The 14,403-nt window shown below is 36.4% G+C and overlaps 1 protein-coding gene across 4 annotated transcripts; it reads left to right on the top strand.

The window, feature by feature from the left end:
• The first annotated feature begins 1,724 nt into the window (after window positions 1–1,724).
• lca5 (lebercilin LCA5) lies at window positions 1,725–14,332 on the top strand. Of its 4 annotated transcripts, none has more exons than XM_081386668.1 (9): window positions 1,725–2,154; window positions 3,863–4,210; window positions 5,741–6,276; window positions 6,949–7,086; window positions 7,189–7,285; window positions 7,607–7,740; window positions 10,015–10,050; window positions 10,856–11,096; window positions 11,320–14,332. In XM_081386668.1, the coding sequence occupies exons 1-9, from the start codon at window positions 2,124–2,126 to the stop codon at window positions 12,114–12,116; spliced, it is 2,358 nt and encodes a 785-aa protein (XP_081242794.1). In that variant the 5' UTR covers window positions 1,725–2,123; the 3' UTR covers window positions 12,117–14,332. The 4 variants fall into 4 exon arrangements, with proteins under 4 accessions (XP_081242794.1, XP_081242795.1, XP_081242797.1 ...); XM_081386669.1 differs by having other exon boundaries at window positions 11,323–14,326; XM_081386671.1 differs by lacking the exon at window positions 10,015–10,050 and having other exon boundaries at window positions 11,323–14,326.
• The last annotated feature ends 71 nt before the right edge of the window (window positions 14,333–14,403 follow it).

Raw genomic sequence — 14,403 nt, 5'->3', positions numbered from 1 at the left:
TATTGTAATTTCATTATGAGGAAATAGGCCTATAGGAACACTGTTATAGCCTAATGTTGCCACCATGTGTTTGCAACCCAGTGTTGTGGGAAGAAAGGCAACAGCATGTGTGCCAGAGTTTTATTATATAAATGTATAGGCCTATTACACACACACACACACACACACACACACACACACACACACACACACACACACACACACACACACACACACACACATATGTGACCCTGGATCACAAAACCAGTCACATGTTGCACAGGTATATTTATGGCAATAGCCAACAATACATTGTATTGGTCAAAATGATTTTATTTTATGGCAAAAATAATTAGGATATTAAGTAAAGATCATGATCCATGAAGATATTTTGTAAATTTCCTATCATAAATATAGAAAACATTTATTTTTGTGAGTGAACGCAGCACAATCACGAACATAAATGGACAACTTTAAAGGCGATTTTCTCAATGTTTAGAATTTTTTTGCACCCTCAGATTCCAGATTTTCACAACAGTAGTTGTATCTCGGCAAAATATTGTCCAATCCTAACCATACATCAATGACAAGCTTATTTATTCAGCTTTCAGGTGATGTATAAATCTCAATTTCAAAAAATGTACCCATGTGACTGATTTTGTGGTCCAGGGTCACATATATATAGAGGACCGTACCAAAAGTCTTATAGGCACATTAGTATTTAGTATACACACAAAAAATTTGTATACACAAAAAATGAAATTTACATCTCCAAACATTTATTTTGCTATTAATTGTAATAATCCAATGAGATTTTTTTTATGCACAAGGAGTCTGACAACAGCCAATATGCTCCACACTAAGATCTGATCCATCATCGAGTCTTTCTGTGATTACACGAAGAAACAGAAAAAACTGAGACAGAATAAATCCAGAAGAAACGTCTCCAAGACGCTTTAAAGCTACACTGTGTAGAATTTTCTCCCATCTAGCGGTGAAATTGTATATGACTACCATCTGAATCTTACTTTCTAGCCCCTCCCATTCCGAGGGCATTTTAACTCCTATGGTGGCCATATTATTTCAAATCTGCTGGCAGTCGCGAGTAATCTCCCCCTTGCATTCGTCACAGTGCCACTGAGTGTAAAAACGCAATAGGCGAAGCTTGAATTTCCAGGTATGTCCCTCTTTGGCTAATGTATTTTCAAGATGGAGGCGCAACATGGCTGCCGCCATTCGAGCGACACGCTCGTATGTATTCTAAATGGCAGAATCTACGCTTACGAGAATACTTGATTAGTTGGTAGAAGTAATTACACATTAATGAGCACATATCATTTTGAAAGAACAAATTTGTTTTTTGCTAAGAATCAACTTAAAAAATTACACAGTGTAGCTTTAAGAAACCGACCTGCAAAGCTACCTGAAAAACGTGTGTTTTTCAACACAAGACAAAAGCTGTTTTTATGTATTTATTTTTTTAAACATTATTCCTGTTGGAAAAATATATAATATGAAAACGTATATTTTAAATATAAACATATTTTAGCTCAAATAATATTATAAAAAATATATTTATATAGCCTATCATCTAAGTGCTGTCATATCTAATTGCTAACAAGTAAAGTTTTTAATGTCTTATTATTTCAGTTATTAATGCCAGTCTGACTCAAGACTTTCTTTATTGTATGTCTTTCTGACGAGTTTTGCTCCTTTTAATAATACCACCGACGCCTGAAGCCTGTCTAGTCTGTCAGTGTAATATCAGCCGAGATCAACAAGTGGTGACGGAGTGACAGGGGCGCGCACGTTGCCATGGAGAGGCGTCACTATGACACCAGTCCAGTAGCAGAAGGCGAGGCGTGGATTCAGAGATTTCACCAACTCCTTCAGTAAAGCACATATCCCTCTTCAAAAGCCACAGTCTCCGCCATAATCGACCTCAGATGACGCTTGATTAACTGATAGACGACCAAACATCCGCATTCGCTCTTTCTTTACCGTATCGTTTAAGGTTTTGCTAATCGTTAGGTGTCGTCTCTCCAGTTGAGAGTGTTGTGTGTTGTCCTAGTTGCACGATATAATCCAGCTAGCTCGTCAAGTGGCTGGCTAGCGAGTTTGCGAGCCGTTAATCGAGCCATGTTATGAAGAAACTGACTGAAGAACAAGAAACTGGTAAGTACTTTTAAGATAATTTAACGCGCGTTCTTGCAGTGTACGTTCAGGGTTTGCTATTCCTTTTGTCACTCGGAAAACACTAACAACCAGTTAGTAAATAAGAAACACTAACGTTAGCAGCTTCTTCCTTGATACAATGATACACGTATTAAGATGCAGTCAGACATTGTTTTGTTTTAAATAAAGACTTGTTGACCGACTTCCTGTTGTTTATGGACACCTGTAAGTTGGATAACCTTACTTATTTCCCGAGTTCTGAATTCATAAAGCTCTTTTGTTATGATATCTGGCAACAGTGCCTAATGTCTTCATTATTGTAAGTTCATCTCAATTGAATGCTATACATTTCTGAATTATAGCCTATATATTTTGATATAATCACTTTATGTTCTTTTTTATGTCAATTTTATAAGAATGTCAACCAAACTGATTGACATTTGTTGTTGTGATGGTTACTAAGGCCATTCAAAGTCAAAGTGGCCTGTCATGTGCAGGTGGTTTCAGTGCTTGATGCCAGTTCATCACATATGTACAAAACACTGTGTAATAATGGGCTCCTCCTTGGTCATTTAAAAAGGGTTTTAACATTAGACTGACTCAATGTATGAATGTCTTATGTGTAAAAACACTCTCTGCTTGTGTGCTATTGTATCAGTTTTGCATTTGCATAATTTTCCTTACCTAATGTCAGTAGGTCTGTGGCAGAATATGTCAAAATTGGTCTCAATTACAGATTAATTAAAAAATAATTTATTAGGACTTTTTTTTTGGCTAAGCTATAGGCTATTTGGCTGTTTGTTTGGTGAAGGTCTTATAAAACTCAAGATTTCCTTTATAGAGTTTTTTCTTTTTTAATGTTAATTTTTTTTGACATGTCTTAATGGATGTCATAGAAACATTTTACCAAAATAGAGAGAGGTGAAAGGTGAGGCAGTAATCGAATGTGTTTAGCATGCCATTAAGGAGTGAATGATATTATTGGCCCGCTTACAAAGGGCATACTCAATCTCCATGGTGACCGAGGACCAGAGAGGATATCAGGATTGTGCAGGTTCAGGGACAGAAAAATGAGGACTTGTCAGTAGCCTTAGAAAAGGGTCATAAATCTTGCTTATTTTATGACGATACACCACAGATCTGCTGTAGCTCATTTTTGTCTTGTAACCAGCTCTATTGACTCTTTGTTCTTAGTGACACTTAGTGATTTCTTATTTGTGCTCAATTTGAGACCATCATATTCATCACAACACAATTTATGCCATGATGTGGTAAGAAAGTGTCTGGCAAACACATATCTAAAACCACATATCTAAGTGCCTTGGTGTTTGAGATTTGATCAATCATGGCTAAATCAATGTACCAAATTTTAGTGTCTTGAATGTTAATGTCTTGGCTCGCCTAGCCAATTAATATTAATATTAAAGAATTAATAACACGTTACTGTCGTGAATGAGCAACAAATGTGACGTTGTCTTAATTCAATCGTGATGAAGCCTCTCAGACAGCTTGAGTGTTTAGCGTCTGGATTTGTGTCACGATTCGCTCAAGGCTCACACACAAACTCCAACCTGATTTGCAAACATACCGTGCCTTTTTTGATTTGTGTGTTTGAAAGGATGTGTGCTGTTTATTAATTGTGAGTGAAGCGCATATTCAGTTCAGTCTCAGTCTGATGTTGTCTCGATCATTGTGAACTGTATTGCAGGGGAAGACATGGACTTGCATGCAGAAAATCAGGAATCGGAGCACAGCCGATTGTCTCACCGAAGTGATGCGAAGATCTCGGAATCTCCTCAACATTCTGGGAAACAGGAGAAATACTGGAAAGACATTGGGAGCTCGGCTGGGAAACATGCGCGAACCAGGACACAAGAGCCGACTGGAGACCCAGACCGCGATCGGTGTTCGGATGGAGATCACAGCAGTGCCTCTTTCTACTCGGATGATTATGAAAACATCTCGCACTCGGATCGGTCGCTCTCGCCAGACTCTCCATCTCCACACAGAAAAGGGAGATCTAAGAGAGTGTCCAGCAGCCCCTTACATCGAACAGGTATACACACGCGCATAATAGGCAAACACATCCAGTGGAGTCCAAAAGTCTGAAATCCCATTGAAAATCTAGAAAGAAGATTTAAAAAATAAATAAAAACAAAGTATATAATAATTATAATATAATAATAAAATATAAATAAAATGTACTTGAAGCACAAGATGCTCATTGAATTGATCCCATATCATGTTTGGATAATGATTACTGGCAAGGTTTCGTACTTGTGGAGTTCATTTAACTCAAGTACTGTTTATGGAAAACCTTGTTTACCTCTCCTTTGCACTCACTTTATTAAAAGCCAGCAACATAATGGAACAAATTCATCAGCAATCCAGAAGGTCAACCGCATTAAATTAGTCTGAGGTGTCCTCTTATCCACTAGTTACATGTGTAATATAATTAACATGATGATCAAGGCCATCAGCATCTAAATCTTGACAGCGCATGGCAAATTTTTTTTTTTTTTTCAGTTAATTTTCTTGAGACACTCTGATTGCTGTGAATCATCCTGATCTGAGTGATGGGCAGCAGTGTGATGTTCTCACTCAAAAGACTGCAGTCTTATAAATTAACGCTTTCTCACAAAACCTGTCGAGGACATGGCCAGGTCATAATTAACTCTGAAAACAAAAATAAGTAATAATTATTAATAATAGTTAATACCGGTAATTCTATTTTATAGTTTAATTTAATATGATGCATAGAAAAAAGTACAAAACAATAACAAAAAATACTTAAATACAAATATATATTTATATTAGTTTATAAAAAAAAAAATGTATTACAGTAATGAAAATCATCGAGAAGTATAATCACAAAAATATGTCTAGTAAAAAATCCAAATGCCATAAAAAAATCCTTATCATAAAAATAATGTCTGCAAAATATTCTAAATGGTCCTATAATTGGTTTCAGTTTCTTTATGCTATATGTAATTGTTATTTTTTTTATTTTGATGGAATATAACCTGGATATTAGGTTAGGGTTAGGGTAACAGACTAAAGCATCTTTTAGGAAATAACTGTTGTGTCCTGCAGTACCAATAACGACCAGCAGATTGCATAAGAGATATTTAGCATCAAGCATCATTTGAGTAGAAAATGACTTTATTTGTTTTACCACAATCATTGTCAATGCCAATATATTAATAGGATTGTTGGGTTGTACACTACCATTCAAATGTAGGCTATGTGAACACTACGTTTACTTTTATTCGGCAAGGTTTCATTAAAATGATCCAAAGTCTTAAATAATAAAGTAATAGACTTTTACTTTTTTAAATAAATGCTGTTCTTTTGAGTTTTTAATTCATCAAAGAGTCATCAAAGAAAAATATATCATGCTTTCCACAAAAATATTAAGTAGCACAAACCGTTTCAACATTGTTACTTATGCACCAAATCAGCAGAGTACAATGATTTTTGAAGGTCAAAAATACAGTAAAACATATTGAAATTTTTAATATATATTTGTGTGGGTTTTTTTAGGCCTTATTTACTTATGTGTACTTATATTTATTATTCTTTTCAGGTGTGCATAAAGGTGTGTCACGCCGTCTCCTATCCCATCATCCTCAGCATCAATCAGGAGGCATCCGATCACAAAGTTTGAGTAAAGACGCTCCATCCAAAGAAGTGGACCCCGTCACCAAGCGCATGCTTTCTGCACGTCTGCTAAAGATCAACGAGTTGAAGAACGCATTATCTGAGCTGAGGCTGCATGCAGACAAGCTGCAGCGCGAGAACCGTTTACTGCGACAGCTACAGCTGCGGCAAGAGAAAGCCCTGCATCGCTACGATGACACCGAGAGCGAGATCTCGCAGCTGCTGTCTCGTCACAACAATGAGACTCACGTCCTCCGCGAGAGGCTGCGACGCAGTCAGGAGAGCCAGCGCACAGCTGAACGCAGCCTCAGGGAAACAGACGTCCAGCTCCAGCGCTGTCGCGGCCAGCTTCAGAAACTGCAGCAACTTGCAGATGACCAGAATCTTGGAGAGAGAGAGGAACTGTCACGAAAACTGATGTACGCTCAAGGCAAATTACAAGAAAGTGAACGCAGAGTAAAGGTAAAAAAAAGAAAGCAACATTGCAGGGCTCAACAATAAGGATGGCTTGCTGTTCCGGGGCAAACTGTCACTTGTTGGGCTAGCGCTATATCTTACATGTTTTGATCATGTAAATGTACAGTATTTGTATGCCTTGCAAACTTAAACATTTGGTTGTGAATTCTTCTTGTCAACTTCTTGTCAACTCAGCTTGCTCAAATGATCTACTGACTAACATTTATTATTGTTTATTATTTATGAATTTTCTTGTATAATTATAATAAATATATAATAATTTCTTTTACATTTATATAATGCTAACTGATTTTTACAAATTCTCTTTGTAAAGAAAACTTTGACATAAATTGATGAGAAAATGTGTTTTTATATTTCTGTAATAAATAATATTTTTTATATTATATAATTTTTATAGTTGTATAATATTTAAAAAAATAAAAATTAATATTTAAATAATTTAAAAAATTAAATATAAAATTGGCAATTTTTATGAATTTTAATTTATAGATTTTAAATATTAATTATGACAATGATCAAGATTGAATATTGCCCTGGTTTCTAATTTCCTAAAAATAAATTCCTTTTAAGAGTTATGACTGCAATGACTTCATCCTGTAAGGATCACGCTGTCAGTATGTGTTTATGTCTAAGTTTGTGTGTGTAATGTATCATCAGGAATTGGAGAAGAACATGGAGCTGAGTAGTGGGAGCTTTCAAAGGCAGCTAGCTAATGAGAGGAGGAGAACTCACGACGCACAACAGGAAGTTAAAGCCCTACAGGAGGAAGTAGAGAAACTTTGCACTAAACTAAAGGTACCAAATACTGAACACCCACAAGCTGTATCCAGCGTTAGATGTTTATTAATTTAATCGCAAACCCATCACACCATGTTAATTTTTTGCATCTTATTTCAGGAGAAAGAAAGGGAGCTGGATACTTGTAACATCTACGCTAACAGGACACTTAAAACTTCTTCCAGAAAAGAACTAGAGAATGGCAGCAAACGGAAAGGTAGATCAGCGTTTATTGATAGGCTCATCTAAGTCTAATTACACAACTGTACTATTCACCTTCCTCCCAGGACACTTAAACGTTCAGTCCATAACTACTACTAGCAGACAAGCAATGACTCCATAACAAACATATTCCTATGGCGATTACTGTATATTCCCGTGTGTTTCAGCTTTGTTTTACAGTGGTCCTATGGGTTAGGTATGAGAGTGTTTGAAGAGGACTTAAGGGCCTTGAATGGAATAGTATTATATATAATGAATTTATGTGTTTGTGCCAGTAATCTATGTATTTTGTAACATGTTTGTGTTTGTGTTGAAGGCTCCAATACAACCAGCACTAAAGCAGTACAGACAGAGGACAGAACGTCCTCATTGGACTTCCCATCGCCACCTCCAGCTCTTACCAACGGAATCCCACCTGACAACCAGGCCGATGACTACATCTCCCTGAAGGCACGTACAGCCTGCTTGATAAAGAACTTATAAGTGACATGTCTTTTTGTGTTTTGTTTTGCTGAAACCAATTTATTTATTAAACATAAGAGACCTCTAGTTCATAAAATTGCATTTAACCGCACAGAGTTTCAGTTTAATGTATGGCATTAATTAGCCCAGCGTTTACTATAGCTTTGTTTCAAAATCTAGTGAGCTGCCTTGTTGTCTGTTGCCTATATAGGTAGCATCCAAATCGTCATTGAACTGATTTGTAACGCTCTACTTAGGAAGCAACTCACAAATATAGCACCCTATTCAGATTTTGACATTAAAGGGATAGTTCACCCAAAAAGGAAAATTCTGTCATTTACTCACCCTCAAGTTGTTCCAAACCTGTATGAATTGCTTGCTTCTGCTGAACACAAAATAAAATATTTTAAAGAATTTGGGTATCCAAACAGTTGATGGACCCCATTGACTTGCATAGTATGGAAAAAAAATACAATGGAAGTCAATGTCAACAAAATCAACAGTTCAGTTACGACATTCTGCGACATACAAAATATCTTCTTTTGTGTTCAACAGAAGAAAGAAATTCATACAGGTTTGGAACAACTTGAGTAAATGATGACAGAATTAAATTTTTTGGGTGAACTATCCCTTTAATATGTTGCTAAACTAATAGTGTGATACTCTAATAAGCATGAAAATACATCATACACAGATGTTGGGTAAAATAATAAATTTTTATGTTCAATTATTATTACGAATGAACAATTTTTTATTGTTTTTATTATTTAATGATTACTAAATATTAAATAAATATAATTTAAATAATAATTCAATATGTTCAAATGTAATGTTTATTATTGACACGTCTGTCTTTGTCTGCAATCTTGGATTTTTTGTCTGAAATAACTTTTTGGAACAGCTTTGTCATTTTAAGATCATCTGATGCCTTAAAATGCCGCCTCTGTAGGCAGCTAATTAGATTTCAGAACAGAGTACATAAATGCTGCATATTGAGCTAGAAACCTCAACACATTATAGACCTTATGCGCTAGAGAAACAAGGGAGCAGCCATCTTTAGAATATTGTCTTTGAACTTTTGCGGTCGCTCTGTATATTTTTATGACATTGCTGTCCAGGAGTAATTAGCTTTTTAAGTGGATTAACTTAAAGGTTCCATATTGTACACCTTTCTGAAGTTTTATTTTAGGTTTTAATGTCCTTAAGAATATATATTTCCAGTATGAGTACCAAAAAACAAGCCTGTCTACTTAATATTCATGAGCCTCTCTTCTGATTGGCCTGTTGTTTTCTGAGTGACCCACCATTGGTGGGGGTGGGACTGAAGGCGGTGACTGAGTAGTTCTGACATCACATTTATACGGAAGTCACAGCGGCTCATGAAAAGGCACAGCTACTTTATGCAGGCTGTGTGCATTTGTCTGTGGATCGACTGTTTTGAAACTTATATGATAGTTTCATAGCCCCTAGACCTCTGTTATCATGAAAAAATCCAGGAAATTTCAGTTTTGACAAAATGGAACCTTTAATGTAAAGTTAACGAAAGTTATCATGAGGATTGTAATGTTTAAACCAGATGTCTTAACAAATGTCAGTAGACCGGGAAGATTTTAATTCATAAATACGCAAGATCGCTGTGAAAATACAAATCGGAAGACAAAAGATAACAAGCGCAGCATTGAAAAGGGGCGGGGCTACATAAGGTCTATTTAGGCCACATTTACACATAGCCGTGTATTTAGAGAAACGAATATTTCCCCCCCTCCGTTTTCAATAATAACATCGTGCACACAACATCGTTTTCAAAAAAGTTGTCATTTACATCAACCCGCATAAATACGCTGTCGAGCGCCATCATAACTATGCCAAACCTATGGGCGGCAGTGTAGGGAGAAGGCCATGCAAGCCAATCAGCAAGCCAATCATAAAGCCATGCAAGCCAATCAGAATCCTCAGAATCGACAACAACGAATAACACGAGTGACTTCCTAGGGCGCTCACTTGACGTTAAGCATTTTCTGGCGCATAATGTGACGTTTGAGAACCTAAAACCCCATTTCTATCATGTTTCTGTTTCATCTTCTTTCATTTGATACTCTTCGCAGTTATTCTTTTGTTGATGTTTGATTTAGCGCGTGCTTAATTTACACCTTTCTTGTCTCTCTTTCTCATTCTGTTTTATCAATCTTTTTGTTAGCTTACATACCTGTGAATTTTCTTGTTAATTAATCTTTGAAGTAATTTTTAATGATTGACTTTCAGGATCAAAAGCCTGCTGTGAACCACAGAGTAAAAAAGGTTGGCCTTATAAGTCTGTCCTTCTGTATACCAGCATGCTGCACACAATAGAATAGTAGTTCATATGCTGGCTCCCAAAGCGAATCTTCATTCTTTAATTGAGCATTGCATTGCTGCATGAAGTGCTGACCTCTTAACCTCTGCCAAATAGTCTAAATCAACAGAAGAACACTAGTAACATGGCTGATTAGTTTTACAGCTTGAGTGTCCATGATTCTTAGATCATTCTGAATTAAGAATGCCAAGAATATTAAGAATATCACAGAATATTTATTATTTTATCTATGGTAGAGATGTTTTATACACGTTTGAAGATCTAGTTAATCCAAAAATGAAAATTCTGTCATCATTTATTCACACTTGAGTAATTTAAAATGCATTTTTATCTTTTGTGGAACTTCTTTCTCCCTTACATTAAATTCAGTTGTGATCAGGAGCGGTCAAGCTCTAAAAATGACAAAAAATAACACCATAAAGAATCATAAAAGTAGAAAAAATTCTCTGCAATAGCTGCTGTTGATGTATATTCAAATATTTTGTCAGGTTTGACGTTAGTGATGCCATACGTTATTGGTTCTTGTGTGTCTTTTAACTGATTGAGAAATGCCAACTGAATGTCACATTTAAACATCATGAGGGTGAGAAAATGCTGACAATTTTCATTTTGTGCAGACTAACCCTTTTAACACATACATAACATTTCAGTGAGCAAGCCTTACAGAAATGATGAGCTTTGTTTTTTACTCTCTTCTGGTCCTTTGTTTGTTTGTTTGTCATCCTTTTTTTTCCCCCTACGATACATCAGCAAGATCAACAAGAAAAAGAGCAGAGACTGAGAGAAGCAGAGGAATGGAAGATCCAACAGTTTTGGAAAGAAATGGAGAATGAAAGAGGCATGGAATCTGTGATGGAACAGACAAGGGAGAAGGAGAGAGGAAAAGACACACAGCATGACAGAGAGAGAGAAACGGAGATGCTGAAAGTCAAGGAGAGGCAAAGACTAGATCAGCCCAGCTCAAATGAGAAGAACTTAAAGGGAAACAGAGGTAATTATTGTGGAAACCATGATACATTTTTCAGGATTCTTTGATTAATAGAAAGGTCAAAAGAACAGCATTTATTTAAAATAGAATTTTTATAACAATGTGAAAGTCTGTAGTCACTTTTAAACTATTTAATGCATCTTTGCTGAATACGATTTTTAGGTAGTGTAATTGTTGAAATGCATGTTTGCAACTTTAGCGATTAATCATTCAGTTTCTTATAAAGTAGGCCTGGACAGAGAGGAAGAAGATTGGAGGAATGGCCTGTCTATTTCTCCAAAGGAGGAAGAGGGCAGGAAGCAGCGTGAACTGGGAGAGTTACAACATAAAGCGAGAAATCTGGAGACCCAGGCCAATCAAGAGGAGTGTGTGGAAGAGGAACGCCAGCGCAAAGAGCAGCTATTGCTTAAGATGCATCAGATCGACATGCAGACTCAGGGTCAAGACTCAGACTTCTTCTCTGATGACACGGGAAGTGTCCGCTCTCCTCTAAGATTGTCCGAGAAACGCAACCACAACGGTATTTTTAAATTCACAGAGCCAGAGGAGAACACAAAGACATTTGGGAGTGGGAGAAGAGGAGGTGGTCACAGAGCACAGGGACCTAGTGCGGATCTTGATCTTTCTTTTGGCAGCTATGCCCCTTCTTTTGGTAAATCTGCCTCCCGTACAGGTTTGGGCACACGAAACTCAAATCAGTCACCTCGAGAAGCGGATGAAGGGCTGGATCTGAGTGGCCTGGTCAAAGAGAGGAAGTCCAACCTCATGCAGCAGCTTTTTGGGGCCACAGCCACTCCACCTCCTTCAGATCCATCCAGCAAGATGGAGATTCTAAACCCCCCTCTAACAACCCAGTTCCCTTCAGGACCAGTGAATGGACGGAGGAGGGACTCAGACACACCAAATGGACTAAACATCAGTTCTCTCCCCAACAATAGAAGCACTCTACAAGTCTCTGAGAGCCGACCCATGGTCAGGGCCATTACATCATTTGATGATGACATAGAGGAAGTCACACTCTGAATAGGGCACTTTTATAGTCAATATGAAGGAATCAGTTTCTTGAAAGCAGAAGGAGAGAATCCAAAACACCTCTGATATTTGGTTTTGTACTCCCTTATGAAGTAATCTCTGAGTAAACAATGCTTAGTTTGCCAACATGCCTCTTTTCAACACTTCCGGCAAAATCATTGAGGAAGACTTTCTCAATTACACTATTTTCATAGTTAGGTATACAAAGGGACCTAAATTAACACTCGCTATGCACCAAATGTGGGGGAAAAAACCTTGCCTTTTGGCCTGTAACTCTTTTTAGGAACCACAGCGTAATAGATGGTTAAAGTCAAACTGTTAGAATGATAATCTGACCCTTGCTGATGTAATCAGTGTGAGTGATTCAAATCAAGAACACACGACCTGTCTTGGAGGGAAAACATCCGCTGTGACTTGCACATTTTCTAAACGACTTATACCTTAAATGAATGTTTATCAAAAGGTTTTTTAGCCATTTTTTTCACCACTTATGTGGAATATATATAATTTTAAGCCACTAAAACAAAAATATGATCAGCAAGATCACACAATGTGTGACTGAAAAAAAAAAAAAATCAGGTATTTTGTTTAATAAAAACAATTCATTAAACAGTTTCATATCGGAAAAGTAATATTTATGGACGATAAATCCTCACAATGCACCATTGTTACATATGGGAGACCAGGTCATGTTGGACTCTACCTCTGTGTGTTATAATTGCTGAGAAACTCCCTTGCATACCACATGAAAAGTAGCTTTGGTTAATGTTGTATTCAGATTTTCTTACTAAACAAGAATGTGATAAGTAGAGATAGAGGGTGGGGTGCATTAGCCGATAGTCTTCAGTTTACTGTATGTGTTTGTTTGAAAGGAAAAGGCTCTGCACTTTCAGTACTGATATGACTGAGACAGAGCTTTGTCCTCAGAGAGCCACGCTGTGGCTTGGCAGACTCAGGTCTGGGCTGTGTCTTCTCTGAACCAGTCCTCCCACACAGCACTTTTTAGCCTCTCCCCCTTCACCTCACTTTAGATAAATGTTCATGTCTATTATGCGACAAAGGAGAGTGTCTGGTTTATAAGATATAGTCAAGTTTATAGTTTATAGATTAAACGATGAGCCAAATAATCAAATGATCTCTTTACAGGGCACCCAAAAAATATGGATAATGACAAATATCTGAATTTCATTGCATTAGATAACAAAATATCTAGCCAAGTGGCATTTTCTCAGATCTTACTTACTTACTGGTCCCAATGTGAACAATTCAAACTTTTAAAACTTCTTTTTCTAAAATGTTTTCTTGAAAATTGTACTTGTGCTACCAGATAAATGTAATTTGGTTTGATATTTTGTTATTTTACACAGTGACTAGAAAACTCTGACTTTGAATTTCACTAGAATTTGCCGCTAATACAGTGTCTTTATTCGCCTGCTTAGTTACACATAATGAGATGCATTATTTTTTTTATATATGAATAAGTAGGTAATGTATACTTGGCCGTTTTGGATGTTTCATAAAGCCCAGGCTCATCAATGTAAAACCACTCATGGGTCATTATCTTTGAGATTTTGTCAGGTGGTTGTTTAAAAAATAATAATAATGTGTGTAATTAGCAGATATGTTTGACTAGCTCTTTAAAAATTGTAGTGATTTGGTTTTTATTTATAAAGCATTTCAGGGTTCATTTCAATCTCAACTGTTAAATCTGTTGTGAAATACTAAAAACAATGTGCTTGATATTGTTTCTTATTTTGACTTTTTAATGAGGGATGTCACACAATTTATAAGTGGACAGATATGAAACATAAATGCAAATTGTATTATATTTAACGGTTTTAATCACAAAATATATTTTCACTTCAGGGCCACATTTATTTATTTTTTAAAGAACAAAATCTGGCACCCATCTGAACACATCAATCAGGTTGAAAAGTATCTAGTACTCACTCTCCATTTAAAAAATTAGTTTTGGTGTTTGAATGAGATCTATGATTGACATTTTACTCTTTTCCAAAGCACTGCAACATCTTACTGTAGCACTAAAATCCGTCATTGTGAAAAATTCTATTATTTTATAATATTACAATGGCTTGAGGTGGATTTTGTGGCTTTATTTTATTTGTCTCTGTAATCAGACTTTTGTATTGTATGGCTGAATTTGAAAGTGATCCTCAATGATTATTCAAATACAGTTTTTATGGTTTAAGTGTCTTTGTTACATCTTTTCACAAGCTTTTGAAAGAGCAATGTCCAAAAACATCATACACACTGGAAT

This window comes from Scardinius erythrophthalmus (genome assembly GCF_964197995.2).
Source record: "Scardinius erythrophthalmus genome assembly, chromosome: 15".
Lineage (NCBI taxonomy): Eukaryota > Metazoa > Chordata > Actinopteri > Cypriniformes > Leuciscidae > Scardinius > Scardinius erythrophthalmus.
The sequence above is the reverse complement of the archived record's forward strand: the minus strand, read 5'-3'. Positions and strand labels throughout refer to the sequence as shown.